General features: G+C 45.5%; 1 protein-coding gene across 2 annotated transcripts in view; it reads left to right on the forward strand.

Moving 5' to 3' along the window:
- The window catches only part of CACNA1I (calcium voltage-gated channel subunit alpha1 I), a 91,484-nt gene that overhangs the window by 66,813 nt on the left and 9,728 nt on the right, over nucleotides 1–14,943 (forward strand). Inside the window, exons 21-31 of one of the 2 annotated variants that reach the window (XM_057388757.1) lie at nucleotides 1,027–1,152; nucleotides 1,639–1,728; nucleotides 2,140–2,332; nucleotides 3,413–3,564; nucleotides 5,240–5,349; nucleotides 5,956–6,089; nucleotides 6,811–6,881; nucleotides 10,322–10,400; nucleotides 10,949–11,070; nucleotides 11,831–12,169; nucleotides 12,772–12,918. In XM_057388757.1, the coding sequence (XP_057244740.1) occupies nucleotides 1,027–1,152; nucleotides 1,639–1,728; nucleotides 2,140–2,332; nucleotides 3,413–3,564; nucleotides 5,240–5,349; nucleotides 5,956–6,089; nucleotides 6,811–6,881; nucleotides 10,322–10,400; nucleotides 10,949–11,070; nucleotides 11,831–12,169; nucleotides 12,772–12,918 (1,563 nt within the window). The remainder of the gene's footprint in view (nucleotides 1–1,026; nucleotides 1,153–1,638; nucleotides 1,729–2,139; nucleotides 2,333–3,412; nucleotides 3,565–5,239; nucleotides 5,350–5,955; nucleotides 6,090–6,810; nucleotides 6,882–10,321; nucleotides 10,401–10,948; nucleotides 11,071–11,830; nucleotides 12,170–12,771; nucleotides 12,919–14,943) is intronic. The other variant, XM_057388764.1, reaches the window with a different exon arrangement.

Consider the following 14,943-nt stretch of genomic DNA (forward strand, 5'->3'; position numbering starts at 1 on the left):
ATTGCCATGGGCACCTGTACCCCCAGGTCCTATAACAGACACAGGAAGCCAAGCAGAGCAGGAGAGACAGGGAAGCCGGTGTATTTTCCCTCTTACACAAGCCATCTCCATAATGACACAGCCTTTGGCAAGCACAAACAGGTGCTCAGCAAGTGCAGACATTGCTGGATGCAAGAGATGGGAGTTAGTTCTCACACCTGGCAGCTGATGGGACAGGGTTTGGGTCAGCAGCACAGGGAGAGCACAGGGCTGGCACAGCACAGGGCTCACTGGGCACATCCATGTCACCCCACAAGGGCAAGCAGCTCAGTGCCTGTTCCCATGAACCCTGCCTCCAGTCAGCTCTGTTTCTCCCCCTCACTCTGAGCCCTAAATCCACCCACAACCTTCTTTAATTTTTTTTTTATTTAATCCTCTTTATTTTCGGCTGTTGCACTGCAGAGGAGCAAGGGTGTGGGCGTTGCTTCCATCTCAGGGAATACACTATACTTAGTTTGCTCTGATGCATCTGTACAAATGCACAATCCAGCKCCTTCCATGTGGGAAAAGGAGCCCTGGGCAGAAGAGTCACAGCAGTGCAGTGCAGCTTTTGAAAAAATATGTATGAGAAGAGGGGAAGAGGGGGATTTTTTTTTCTGGTTCTTTACCCTCAGATGAGATCTTTTCCCCTCAGCAGTCTCAGCAACTGGGAAGCAGAGAGGGAAGATTACTCTAGGGATGAGAAGATACTTTTTCCCTTTGTACCCAAAAAGGCTGCTTTAAGGGCTGTCAGATGGTGAGCTTGTAGTCACTGCTGGCCTGGGGCAGTGGAGGAGGCTTGAAAGTCAGGTGTGCTTACAAGGGTGGTCCTGGCTCCTTCACAATGTTTGAGCCTGTGCTCTGCATTGTATTGGTGGTGTCCCTGTCATGCTCTGTATGGCTGGCAGTCTTGCAGGGCATGCAGCATCTCGGGAGCTTCTGTACATCCCAGGGAGCATAGGGAACCCTGTGGGGAAATGGGCTGATGGGGTCACTCCCCTCTTGCAGCTCTTCAAGGGCAAGTTCTACCACTGCCTGGGGGTCGACATCAGGAACATTACCAACCGGTCTGACTGCGTGGCAGCCAACTACAAGTGGGTGCACCACAAGTATAACTTCGACAACCTGGGACAGGTGAGTTTGCCCACAGCCCCCCCCCCCGATGGGAACCCATCACAGGTTTGTTTCCTCCCCAGGGAACAGATGCAGTGCCTAAAAAGCTGATGCCTAGGCCAGAAGGAGCAGTTATTTGGCAGGGGTGTCCATTCAGAACATTGGGTTGGTATCAGGTATCAGGGGTGTCCATACCAACATTGGGTTGGTATCAGGATGACAAAGGATGAGGGGGAAAGAAAAGTGGTGGCAGCAGAGAGCTTGATTTTCTCTTTTCTCCTGCAACAAAGCAGATGTTCTTCAAATTATCCTCTGGTGGGTCTGGCTGCACATGGCTTCCTGTCACCCCCTTCCTGTTGTCCTTGGGGGAAGGAGCAAGTTTTGATGTGTGCAGAGACACAGGAAGAGTATTTTGGTGATATGTATGTTAGAGCAATAACCCACGGTATTTTTTTCCTGCCTGCCAGATGTACCTGCTCCACATGTTCTTTGCTTTATATGTTTCAGGCTCTGATGTCCCTCTTTGTCCTGGCTTCCAAAGATGGCTGGGTCAATATTATGTATAATGGACTTGATGCTGTGGCTGTTGACCAGCAGGTACATGGACTTTGTTGTGAAATGCCTTTATCCTTGTGCTAGGAAGGCAGAAGCATGCTTTAACATCCTGCTTCAGATACCTCCCTCAGATCAAGAATCCCTTCTAGGTCCTTTCTGAATCCTTTGCTCACCTATTTGCAAGGGGGCAGGTCCATGGACTTGTCTGGTCCATGCAGGGAGGTGCAGGTGTGGCTGTGCTGTGGGTGTCTGTAGTAGTATCTGTGGGCCTCTATCTATTTGTAATGAAGAAGCAATAATGCCATGTGTCTTTCTGGGCATGCTGGCTCCCTCCTGGCCCAAACGTGGTTATTTCAACACCTTGTAAAGCACAAACTGTTGAGCTGCTGCCCACTGCATCCCTATTCTTCTACTGCTAAGACAATAACTGCCTCTGTTCTCCTCCCACTCCAGCCAGTGACCAACAACAACCCCTGGATGCTACTCTATTTCATCTCCTTTCTCCTCATCGTCAGCTTCTTTGTGCTCAACATGTTTGTGGGGGTGGTGGTGGAGAACTTCCACAAGTGCCGGCAGCACCAGGAGGCTGAGGAGGCGCGCCGGCGGGAGGAGAAGCGCCTGCGACGCATGGAGAAGAAGCGAAGGAGTAAGGCACAGCCTAACTGTTTGGTTGGTTCATAGGCCAAGGTTTTCTGAGAAAAACCTTTTCCTCTTCTTTTTCTTTCCCGATGGGCTGGTCTCTAAAATCCATTGCTCGTGGCCATGCTCTCAGCCTTCCTCCCCGCACCACTGCTGTGTCACCACACACCTCACTGGGGCAGTCTGGGGAAGAGGGGTGGCTGATGAGATCAGCTGGGACTCCAGGGAAGGCACTGGAGAGGGGTGTCAGCACCCTGCTCCTCAGGAGATAATGTACCAAAGCCACCCCTGTGCACATGCCGACAGGCACTGCTGACACAGGRTGTGCACACATTGACATGCTTCCTACACTTGGGGCAGAGTCCCACCTGGCCTTCCTGCAACTCAGCTGGTGGTTGAAGAAGGATCTGGACAGACCATTCTTTGTGCTTAAGCCCAAATTTAAAGAGGGGGAAAAAAAATAAGAGGAAGACCCCTGTGTTTTGTTTCTGTCTCTTTCCATCAGTGTTTCAGTGTCACTCCTTGGGACCCCAAACCCTCTGTCGTGAAGGAAACCCTCTTAYCCTGGTGTTTGTCTCGTGTTTTGTGTTGTCTTTAGATAAAAACTGCTAAAGCATACTTGCCTCTGGAAATCATCCCTACTACCCAGGTTTCTATTAACAGCYGATGGGCATGCTTTCCCTTCCTCTGCTCCAGTTTTCCCCCTCTCTCCCATAACACACCAGGGCCTCTCCTTGAACCATCTGCTCCCTTTTATCATAAGTGATCTTAATTTGTCAAGACAGGAAATGCTGATTTAGCACCATTCCTACAAACATAGACTAACAGATTTTCTTTCTAGTATTCCATTCTTTGTCTTTTTTYCCCCACTTCTTTCCTTTTTTTTTTTTCCTTCATTTTTCTCTCTTTCATCTGTTCTTTACMTTTTATTTATCCTTTTCTGATTTTTCTCTGTCCCAGCTTCATTCCCTTCTCTTTCAACACCTATACCAGTCTTACGCGTTCTCCCTACTCAGTGTTTCTTACCCATTTCTCTCTTTCTTCCAATTTCTTCCTAATCCTGCCCATATCCCTCTTTCCACTGAAGAGGCACAGCGTTTGCCGTATTATGCTACCTACTGCCACATACGCCTCCTTATTCATTCGGTCTGCACCAGCCACTATCTGGACATCTTCATCACTTTCATCATCTGCCTCAACGTGGTCACTATGTCCTTGGAGCACTACAACCAACCTGTGGTGAGTGAAATCATGGAGATAAGTCCTGCCTCTAGACATTGTTGCATTTGGTGCAGCGCTCTGGTGACCACTGTCCACCAGCATAAGTAGGACACACTTGTGTGTCTCTAAAAACTACTGTTAAAGTTTTGTAGGAATTATTTTTGTGGAAGGCAAATTTGTGTGAAGAGTTTCATATGTATCCAGAGAGGTAGTTCCTACTCAGACAGTTGTTATCCATTAAAATCAAGAGAGAGAAGATATCTGAGCAAGAGTCAAACCCCTAGAAATCATGGTGCAATTAAGTCTCTGTGCTTTATATTAGTAAGTAGATATGTGGGTCACCCAAATTTAGCTGCCTGTTCTGCTTTTTATGCTCCCCTGGATCCTAGTAGGAGTGGTGGAAGCAGCAGTATCCCTGGGAGTTTCAGACTTTGCATCAGATTCCCAAATGTCAGCCTAATTCCCCTGACATATGACTTTACCTGAGAKAACCAGAATGGCTGGTTGTATGGGATGGCAATGGGATTGGAATGCCTTTATCAAACCACCTTTTCTTGGTAAGAGAAGCTGCAGGGCCAAAGTGCTGAGCAGAGCCTCTCTCAGCTCTCAAATACAGCAAATAAGGAGGCCAAATAAGTTTGTCACTTTGCTTGGATACAGACCATGTACCTCAGTATTCCTGGCAAAGCTGAGGATGCCTTTGRTGGGAAAAATGTATGATGTACATACCAAAGGAGCCTTTTGCTTCCATATGTAAACAAAGCATTCATCATGACATCTGTCAGTGGCATTTCAATTTCCGCTTAAGAAGACCCTTGGTTTAGGTGACAGCTCTGGTGTCYGAACAGATTGTCTGAGGTGGCTCAGGTTTTGATCAGGAGATGAATCTGTCTGTCATCATTCAAATCTAATGCCAGGTTCCTCTGTTTCTTGCCCATCTTGCCCAACTGCCCAGCCTTCATCTTGACCTAGATGGTGCCCAGCCTTATGTTTCAGGAACTCTCAACCTTTATCTGCTGGCATCCTCACATCAGATCTTTGTTTTTCAACAAGTCACTCCTCTTCCTTACTCTTCAGCTCCTTCCCCTGGAACACAGCTCCAGCCAAGCCAGCCTGCTGTCAGATTCTGTTAAACAATCTTCTCAAAGCACTACAAACCCTCCCAGCACAAAAAACCATTAAAAGCTGCCTACTGCTTTCACTGGTCCTTTGTGATGGTGAAGGGGCAGCATGTAAATGAGCCAGAAGCCAAGCAGCTTAGAGATGTGATGTACTGGCTCCAGAACAAGGCACAACAGGATTTCCTACCATCAAAGATGACCTGTGTCCACGACCAGAGTAACCTCTGTGCTTCACTCCTTTAATATGAGTGCTTCACTTCACTTTAATATGCTAGTGCCATTAACCAGGTGTCATTTAGGTGGCACAGGCTAGTGGCAGAAGAAAAACCTGATGACATTTTGTGGATTCTCATGCAATACCCTCCTCCTCCTGATTATGCTGAACAGTGCAGGAGAAAGGAGCAGTAACTGATCCTGAGAATCATTCAAGTAGGTAGGAAACATGGGGCAGCTTCCCCCCCTGCAATGAATTCCTGGCACTCAGGAGAGTCCCCTCTCCTGAGGGGAGCACAGGGGGTTTTGTGTTTGATGTTGCCTTTGCCTCAATTCTTTACCCTCTTTTTCTGTGGTAGTCTCTGGAGACCGCCCTCAAGTACTGCAACTACCTGTTCACCACTGTGTTCGTGTTTGAGGCAGTCCTCAAGCTGGTGGCATTTGGTCTGCGACGKTTCTTCAAAGACAGGTGAGCAGAGGGTTGTCGGCCATGGCTGTGGGACAGCTGGATTTGGAGTGGAGGTTTTGAGGGTGGTTCCCTATCTAGACTGTGACTTGGTGGCAGAGTGCTCTGRCTGCCTCTCAGTTCTGTGCAGCATGGACCTAACCTCATCTTCCATGGCTGCAGTGCCCAGAAAAAAAGCAAGATTGTCCAAAAATTGCCTTTTGGTTGGTGTCTGCTGGTTAGGCTAGAAAGCAAAGGAGATGAGGTTAGAGAGATGCATTTTTTTTCCTGCCCTTGAGGCAAACTGTGAGTATGCTGAAGCAGAACATATATAGCAAAGTTGATTTGAGGTAGTAAGGCCGTAAAAAGCTGAGCCTATTAGTCAAAGCACAGCGCCATAGTAACACAGCTCCATGCTTTCAAATCAGGCTGGCTTGCCTCTGGCTGCTCAGAGTGTGTGCAAAGTGAATCTCTGTTTGTCTGGAAAAGCCTATATAGGCTGAGTCAGAATGGGGCCTTGAATTCATACATAAGGAAATGTTTAGGTTGAAGTGGAGACAATTCACTTCCTTTTTCAGGGAAATGGAAAAACTCTATCTTCCTTTATTCCCTTCAATTTTTCTTCTTAAGGTGGAATCAGCTAGATCTGGCCATTGTGCTGCTGTCTGTCATGGGCATCACATTGGAAGAGATTGAAATCAATGCTGCTCTCCCAATTAACCCCACTATCATCCGCATCATGAGGGTGCTGCGTATTGCCCGAGGTGAGAGACACTGGCCAGAGGCAGGGGTGTGTGTGGCCATGGAGTGGGACTTGGTGCCATGACTCACTGAGCAGTGGCTGTAGAGTCATGGGCTCGCCCTGTCCCCAGCCCTGGAGGAGCCTCTGAGGTGTCCTTCATCACATCTCAGGAGGGATTCTAGGACACCCTAGAAGCTCAGGCTTCCTGGTTCCCTTGGAGGTGAAGGACTGGGAGGGTGGGCAGATCATGCGAGCTTCTTCTGTTACTCATGGATGGGACAATGTGGCAGTGGTGTGGGGAGAAAAGGCCACCAAGCATGTTGAAATTTAGACAGGTGAGGGTCTGAATCTCTCTGGTGGTGGCAAAGGTGTGCTAAGATGACTTAACAGTGAAGGCTGAAGAAAGACAAAATGATGGAAAGAAAAATCAAAGCCAAAGGATTATTAAGATACACGTTCCTGGGGAAAAGAGCACTTGGCCAGAGTGTCTGGGTGAAGCAGAAGCAGCCCAATAGGCATGGGTGGCAGAAAGAGAGTATTTAGTAAAAAGGATATGATATAAAAGAGAAGGAATAACTGGGGTTGCCCAGTCAAAAGGGAGAAGAGGAATGAGGGGACAGTCCAGTTTTTCTAGGGCAAGGGGAGACAGGACATCTGTCTTGTGCTTCTGTCATTAATAAGTCACACAAATTATGCTTCTGAGCTCAGTCTGACTGACACTTCTCTTGTCCTTGTTGTGGCAGTCCTGAAGCTACTGAAGATGGCCACGGGAATGCGAGCGCTGCTGGATACAGTTGTTCAAGCCCTGCCACAGGTAAARTATTTTCCCAAAAGATTCTCCTCTTCTATCCCTTTTTCCAAAGAGTTGATTCTCGTGGAGTCTCAGAGGTGCTGTCTACTGTGTTGTGCAGGCAACTGYCTGAAGTTCATGTCCAAGTTGTCGTGTCATTCACAGGGTTACAGCTCATGCCTCATCTCTGTTCTCCACCATGTCAAAGAGATGAGGCTTCTGGATAAGGGTAGATTTCTTTCCATCATATCTAGCTAGTGTCTAACTGTTTGCAACTAGTGCTTGACTTCTTTCTCCCCTCTCCATAAGAAAGGAAGAGTGATTGGAAGCCTTTTCAGGAGGGAAGGAAATCTGTCACTACACCTCTCACCCTTCCCTGAATGTGTCCCCTTTTTCTTTCTTCTCTTTCATTCGCACTCATGTCACTCCTTTTCCTAGCCAGTGCCTCCCCCTTTCTACTTTTTCTTCTTTTCTCCTGCCAGATCCCTTTGTGTTTTGGAGCCTCTCATGTATGAGAAGCAGTGACACGCTCTGTTGTGGCTCACACAGCCGGCAGTTAAGTGTCTGCCGCAAGACACTGAGACAGAAGGATCTCATGAGCTGTGAGTGGCAGCTGCTCCCAAACGAGATGCTGACACGGTGCTTTACMCAGGCTTCAAGCCCACTGTGAGCATCCTCTGTGATGGATGAGCAGTCAGGGAATCTGGTCCCCTTCCTTTAGGATTGTTGAGGGAGAATTGTTAAGCAAGGAGTAATGGCACCAAGCGGCTCTATGGATCATACATCAGAGCGGTCCCTTGGCAGGCCCCGAGAAGGCAACTCTATTGCATGATATTAAAAAGCACAGGCATTTGTCAGTTGATTTATCAGCTAATGTACCAGTGCTGGTGAGTGATGATGAGCTGAGAATCAATCTGAACRCAGCATGAGTTACCCAGGGAATTTACTTCTGATGTTGGTGACAATAAATGTCAATCTGAATTAAAGGAATCTGATGGCACAGAAGTGAGAGGGAAATACTGTGATCTTTTATGTATCCCAAGCTCTCTCTGATCTCCCATGCTTTTTATTAAACCATTGTTATTTGTGATAATACTGATAACAATGATGATATTAATTCATATGTAGGATATACAATATGTAGGATAGTTGTGGGCTGAAATACATTGGACAATAGAAGGAAGGGGAGATTAAGGATGTTCTTAGTGCAGGCAGATCTGAGACATAATTTTTTATTAGTTCTGGCTCTGCTGCCAGAGACTGGTTCAGTGCAGCTTCTTTGCACCGTCCTCTTTTTCCATTCCAGGAGGCACAACAGGTGACTTTTCTCAGGCAAGGATCTGGGACAGAGCAGGTCTTCAGATATGGCATCTGCATGTCTGTGGCACGTTTATTCTGAAACCCAGATAAATGCACACAGATACTAAGAGCTGGATAAAATAGTATCCAGAAACTGTTAGTAAGAGGACTCTGCAATATATTTGCACTTAAATGATRAGATTCAACTTCTATCCCTAAAATATAGATAATAAATTAGAGAGGAAGAAATATTCATATCCCTATCATGTAGACAGAGAAACTGAGTAATCAGTCAGTGAAGTGTTTTGGTCAAGATGGCAAAGAGCACAGCTGGGACCTGTGAGTCTCTGCTTCTGGTCCTAGCAACAAACCACAGGTATAGTCGACCACAAATATATTCTTCCATAGTTCCTCATTTCTGATTTTTCTGTGTCTGATTTATCTACGTCTCCTTTGCTAACCAAGTTGGTGGGTCAGGTCTTCTGGAGGTCAGCAATATCTGCCATAAAACAAGCAGATGTCTGAAGATTTGGCTTCTAGGTATTCACTGGAAGATAATAACAAGCAGTACTTAATCACTCCATCAGCAAAGCCTATGACTTCTTGTTGACTGGCTTTTAGTACCTCCTGTAATAGGTTGGCTTTGTTTAATAAARTTGTATAGTAGGGATTAAAAAAAAACACTCCATACTTGAAGTTATGTGAAAATCGGAACTTAAAGGTCTAAAATCCACCAGAATTAATTTAGTCTCCATATTTTATGCACTGGGTCTTCAGGGGACAGTTGAATTATCTGCAATATTATTCTCCAAGATTTATTGGCTTTGCCAAAAAAGGCAGTTTAAAATAAGCTGCCCTTTCTCTTGCACTTTATCCTCTTCTTGACCTTTCTCTTTTTGTTCCTAGAGCACAGACTCAAATCAGAGATTTTGGCTTGCTAATGGCATACMAGGCATCTCCAGTTGTCCTGTTTCAGTTCCTTTCCTGTCTTTGTTGTGCTGCAGCAACTCTTAATAGTGAATAGAGCTTTAATTTTAAAGAGTCCTTTGGAAATGTAGTCCCTTAGCTAAGTTTTATTAACTTCCTTTTCCTAACACCCTGTAGACACAGAYTCAGCACTGTGTTTTCACAGCATTTACTTATGGTGTCTAATTTAGTCACCAGAAATAATTCCTCATAGTGATTATGGAGGGAGCCAGGATGTGACAGTCCAGGGGAGTGGGTGGGCTGAAGCATTTATTTCTTTCCTGAATTTGGATGGCACAGCAGTTGCAATGACTAAATTAGATTCCTGAAGTGATGAGCCTAACATAGGTCCAGTGACCACATGCATTCAGACCAGAAAGAGTTTATTGCTTCAAAAACACTCGTGTACCTGCTAGGTCCTTAATTTTTCCACACCTTCTCTTGTTCCACCAACAGTGTGCAAACCATTACTGGTATTTTCTGTTGCTGTTCAGCTTCCCTCTTTCAAAACCCACTGCTGGCTGCCCCATGTGCTGGGAGACAGGAGATTCAGAGGCAAACAGGCCCAGAAATCAGGCTTTGACCTATTATTATGAGATGCAAAGGTAGCTCTGCTTCCTCTCTCAGTACCTTTGTAGTCTTCTCTTTTCTCCTTCTCTACACACATTTCAAAAGTGTGTCTTTACCCTTTTTCCTTCCCTCCTGCCTGCTTGTCTGCCAGCCCTGATGTAATCTCCACTGGTAGCTGGTGCTTTGTCCTGTCTGTGGGATTCATGGCAGGAGCTGGTGTACCTGTGTCCCTGTCTCYTTGGAACACTGTTGTTGCACTCTTCACCTGATCCCCCGAATGCAGGGATTTAGGCAGTTTGGTGGGGCATGTAGCACGGCAGGACAGGTTTCCATGCTTTCACACATGATTTGTCCTGCTCCAAAGCGCTTGTCTGCACCTGGCCCAGAAACTGCACACTTCTGGCAGCCCTGGCCAGAGCTTGTGCTGAAGTGGAAGCAACTGGGAAAAGAGCAAATACAGTTGCAATTGAAGCCATCACTGAAAATTTCACAAATGTTAAACAATTGTTTGKTTGTATTTGTACACCAGGATTTCACTGCTGTTCTCTTCAGACTTGGAAAYGCAGAAACACTTGGCTGTACAGATGGAATGGGTTTTGGGGTAGGCTGATAGTGCCATTTGCTTTCAGGTGGGAAACCTTGGACTCCTTTTCATGCTCCTCTTTTTCATCTACGCTGCTCTAGGAGTGGAGCTCTTTGGGAAACTGGGTAAGTCTCAAGCAGACCATGCTCCAGTGTGAGCCACAGACATGCTGGTTGGGGTTTCTCAGAATCAGTACTCCTCGATAAAGGGACTGAATTATTTGATGGACTTTATTCTCCCTTATGCATAATTGATGTCAGAGGAATTTCCCTCAAAATTATTGTTGTCACAACAGCCTAACAAAATAAAAGCAGCCTCTGGTTTCTTAAACATTCTTAAACATTTGCTCTTGTTGCACTGTGTCCCTGACACTGCCTGTAGGATTACAAGAAAAAGTTTGTGGAAGTTTATTTACATCTCTTGCCATGGGATATTGATCAAGAAGAAAAGCAGCACAATAACATGTTGGGAGGGCACCCCTGAGCAGCAGAGGAAACTGCCTGATATCCCAGGGCTGGGCATCAGGGATTTTTCTGTATTGATGGCCAAAAGCCATCAGGGAAGGGTGATGATACTATTCATTACCTGAGGTCTCCAGGTGGTGAGTTCATGCTGTTTTCCCAGGGCTGGCTGTGTGTCCTCACCTGAGTGCTGTCCTGTCCTTGTTTTCCAGTGTGCAATGATGAGAACCCCTGTGAGGGCATGAGCCGCCATGCCACCTTTGAGAACTTTGGGATGGCTTTCCTCACACTTTTCCAGGTGTCCACAGGTGACAACTGGAATGGGATCATGAAGGTAACTGGGTCTTAGAGGCAAGGATCTCCTGCTTGTGGGGAAAAAGAAATTCTGATGTGTGATGTGTTCAGTAGAGCTTGGCCTAGCAGAGGGAAGGAACACGGAACACAGAAGTTGGGTTGCTAGATGGTCCCTTTGGTCCAGAGTCTCACTCCTCACCATGGTAATTCAAACATTGTGCTCATCTAGTCCTAGAGACATCTGATTAAGAAAAGTGCTAATTTTCCTTGGGAGGATCAAGAAAATTGTTCAGGCTAAGAGGGAATATCCACTGTAGTTGGCACTGTTAACAAAGCTGAGCACAGGACGTGTATTGGATATTGCATTCACCTGCAGAGCTGCCAGGAAAATACAAAATAAATACTTCCTTCAGAGGACATAGAGAAAGGAAAGTTTTTTGGTCACATATGGTGCTTTTGAGTATAGATGGCAGAAAGCAGTACCAGACTGCTCATTTTTGGTCTTGTTCACATGTGTGGGGCTACAGTGGCAGCAACATGTGATGGTCTGAGAGTTTGCTTCAAGCGCTTTTGAATGGTTTCACTCTGAAGCAGACAGCATATGAACAGAGTGTATCCCAGATTCTTTGGGGGCCTCATTATCCCAAAGGGTAGGCAGTGATAGAACTATTTGCCTTGTTTTTTCCATTGGCATCAGTGTTTTTGTTCTGTTTTTGACAGAAAGAACAGCAAAGCTTCTGTTCTTACTTTAGTCTTTCCTTCCTTCTATCATTCCCTCTCAATCCCAACTTCCCCTCAAGGATACCTTGCGTGACTGCAGCCACGATGACCGGAGCTGTCTCAGCAACCTGCAGTTCATCTCCCCACTGTACTTTGTCAGCTTTGTGCTCACAGCCCAGTTTGTGCTCATCAATGTGGTGGTAGCTGTGCTCATGAAACATCTCGACGACAGCAACAAGGAGGCCCAGGAGGATGCAGAGATGGATGCTGAGCTTGAGATGGAAATTACTCATGGGCTGTGCTCCCACAAGTCAGGCTCTCCAAATTCAGGACAGGGAAAAGGAATGGGAACAGGAGGAGGTGGTGGTAGAACAGATCCTGAAGGACATCTGTGCATGAGATGTTACTCTCCAGCCCAGGTGAGTACACCATTGAACTTACTAGTCAGACTGCAGCAAGTAGCTCTGGGCAGTAGCTGGGCAACTTAGGTGACTGAGGGCTTAGCAGTAGCAGAGTCTTCCACCTCAGGGTAAGAGGTTTTCTTTCAGCAGTAGCCTTTTGAGTTGGTAGGATCATGTAGAAACAAGGCTGTGACAGCAGTGTGTCCGTTCATTGTCATCATGGTGTAGGGACCTGAGGGCCAGCAGAGGAGGGATGAAGCCGATCAGCTAAAGGTGTGACAGGAGCAAATTTGAGAGGGGAGCTCAGGAGAAGAGTTCAGGAGAAATGGCAGATGGAGAGTGACTCCAGCAGAGCTGGAAGGGAGATGCAAGCACTGAAAATGAGTGAAGACTGTCCCTCCTTATTTTATCCATTTTTTCATTGAACTCTCGCACGTTTACACACCCTGTGGAGCAAATGTTCCTCCCAGTGACCCTGTGCAAGTACCTGCAGAACAAGATGCTGCTCCAGATGAGTCAGGGTGGAGAATCCAGCCCCAAATTCACATGAAACTTGAAATCAAAAAACTCGACATTCTTAAAATGATCTCTCCCATCCTCCCCCCTTTCTTGTCCCCTAGGAGAACTTATGGCTGGACAGTGTCTCTTTAATTATTAAGGACTCCTTCGACGGGGAGTTAATGATCATCGATAACCTATCGGGCTCCGTCTTCCATCATTACTCCTCGCCGGCCATGTGCGAGAAGTGTAACCATGACAAGCAAGAGGTAACCTGCGTACGAGGATGTGTGAGGGGACTCTTCCCCCTCAGACCTGCATACCTGCACTCACGTGCCCGCAGGTCGTCCCGTGTGTGCTCCTGACTGTAGATTGTGTAGACAGTAGAGCTTGTTGACCTGTGTTTGTTATCTGTTGTGAAGTGCTGGTACTGCCTCTAGCACAGGCCTGCCCTCCTCAGCCACACGTGGATGTTTGAGGTGGTGGAAAAGTGAGACGTGACAGGACACGGGTCAGGAGTGACCCGTAGAGAAATGACTATGAAGGCATCCTGGCAGCTCTTGTTGTGTTCCATTCTGCAAGAAAAGGCTTGGTTCAGGCTCCTGTTGGACAGAGGACTCTAAGGATCTCACCCCAATGAAAGCACTCAGGAGCAATTCAGTGGGAGATATAAGCTGGTGTTTTGTCCTCATTTTAAGCATGTGCTTGCTTATTCTCTCTTGAGGTTGATCAGTTAAGCACATGTTTAAATGCTTTGTTGAATAGAGCCATGTCTGTGAGCAACGATTGGTTTGTGGTAAAAAGCAGTTAATTAGTTTGAGCAAAAACTATATAAAAATGGGCCCACTGAGAAAGTTTTTTAGCTGACAAATAGGTTGTTGCTAAGAGCAGGACACCAAATGGCTTAGACCTGAGCTACTAAGGTTGGTAGATGCGTCGAAAAACTACTTCCTAATTAGTCTTTTCAGGTTGTGAAACTTGAGGAGCAAAATAGTCTGGGAAGGATTAGGCAAGTAGCAGAATACATTTTATTTCTGAAATAATTTTATTATATTTAGGCACTCTGATTTTGTGTGGTCAGACCTGTAGTAGTAGTAGTGTGGCTCTTCTGACAGTGGCACATCAATGGCAAACTTCACCCTCTCCTTCTATGTTGCTATAGCTTATAAAGAAACAATGAAACTTGGCGGAAAAGCTCTTATTGGCAGGTCACTCTATCCGTGTTTGAAGAAATGTTTGGCCTCAGCTGCCTAGTTCTGACGCTCTGGTATTTTTTTCAGCTTCTCAGCTGTCTGCTTGTCCCCACTGCTTCCTTTTGAAAGTATCAAAATGCAAACATTGCTGTAGTTTGTCTTTATTGCTGCAGACATTTCACAAATGAATGCTACATTAATGCYACCGAATACCTAGTTTGCAATTAACTGCAATTTCCATTGCTTTGTTTAACTCTTCACATTCAGCCAKTGGTGCTCAGCTTTTTCTGCAAATGAGATCTCCTAAGGCATTCCAGAATGATTAGTGCCAAGTTAAGTAATTTGAAGCTACTTTGCTACATTTGAAAACCTCCCAGATAGTCTTCAGTATCCCACCTGTGAACGTAGATAACAACAACCCATTTTCACCTTCCCAGCAAGAAAAAAGACAGCAAAATCTTCAAGAGTAACCCACACCAGAGCAGAATTTGATGTAATTATCATAACTGAAGAATTATTCTTAGATCATATTTTCTAATGGCTGTTATAGAGCCGTAAATTACTTTCAAAATGGATATTTTAATACATCTAAAATGTGGAATTTAAAAGGAATTATCTGTGCAAGAATACATTTAGTWATAAAATATATGTAAAATAAAATAAGTTTCATTTTGGCTCATATGATTCAAAATTACACCTTTGGATTTTATGCTACAATTGATCATGACCTTGTCTTCATATTTTAAAGTAAAAAAAAATAGTAAATTACAGCAGTAAATCACAATATGGAGTCATAGCTAACATCAGCAATACACAGTCATTAGTGTAGTCTGGTACATCAACGTATCCAAATGAGTATTGTACACAGACAGAACTGTACAGCCTTGGAAGCACTTGACAACAAGTTACACAGGCAAAACTATTTATCTAGTCCTCTTCAATACATGGGTATTAGAAAAAAAATAGATGCTTGCTGTCCACCCTATAGCCCTAGCTCTGCCCTTGTGACAAAGATCACATATAAACCAAAAATATTCCCTCCAATTTCATTGGTAGTTTAATTCATCAAGATGCTGAGCACAGTGAATGGACATAACATTC

This window comes from Malurus melanocephalus, unplaced genomic scaffold, assembly GCF_030028575.1.
Source record: "Malurus melanocephalus ecotype Western Australia unplaced genomic scaffold, MMel_1.1 scaffold_17, whole genome shotgun sequence".
Classification (NCBI taxonomy): Eukaryota; Metazoa; Chordata; class Aves; order Passeriformes; family Maluridae; genus Malurus; species Malurus melanocephalus.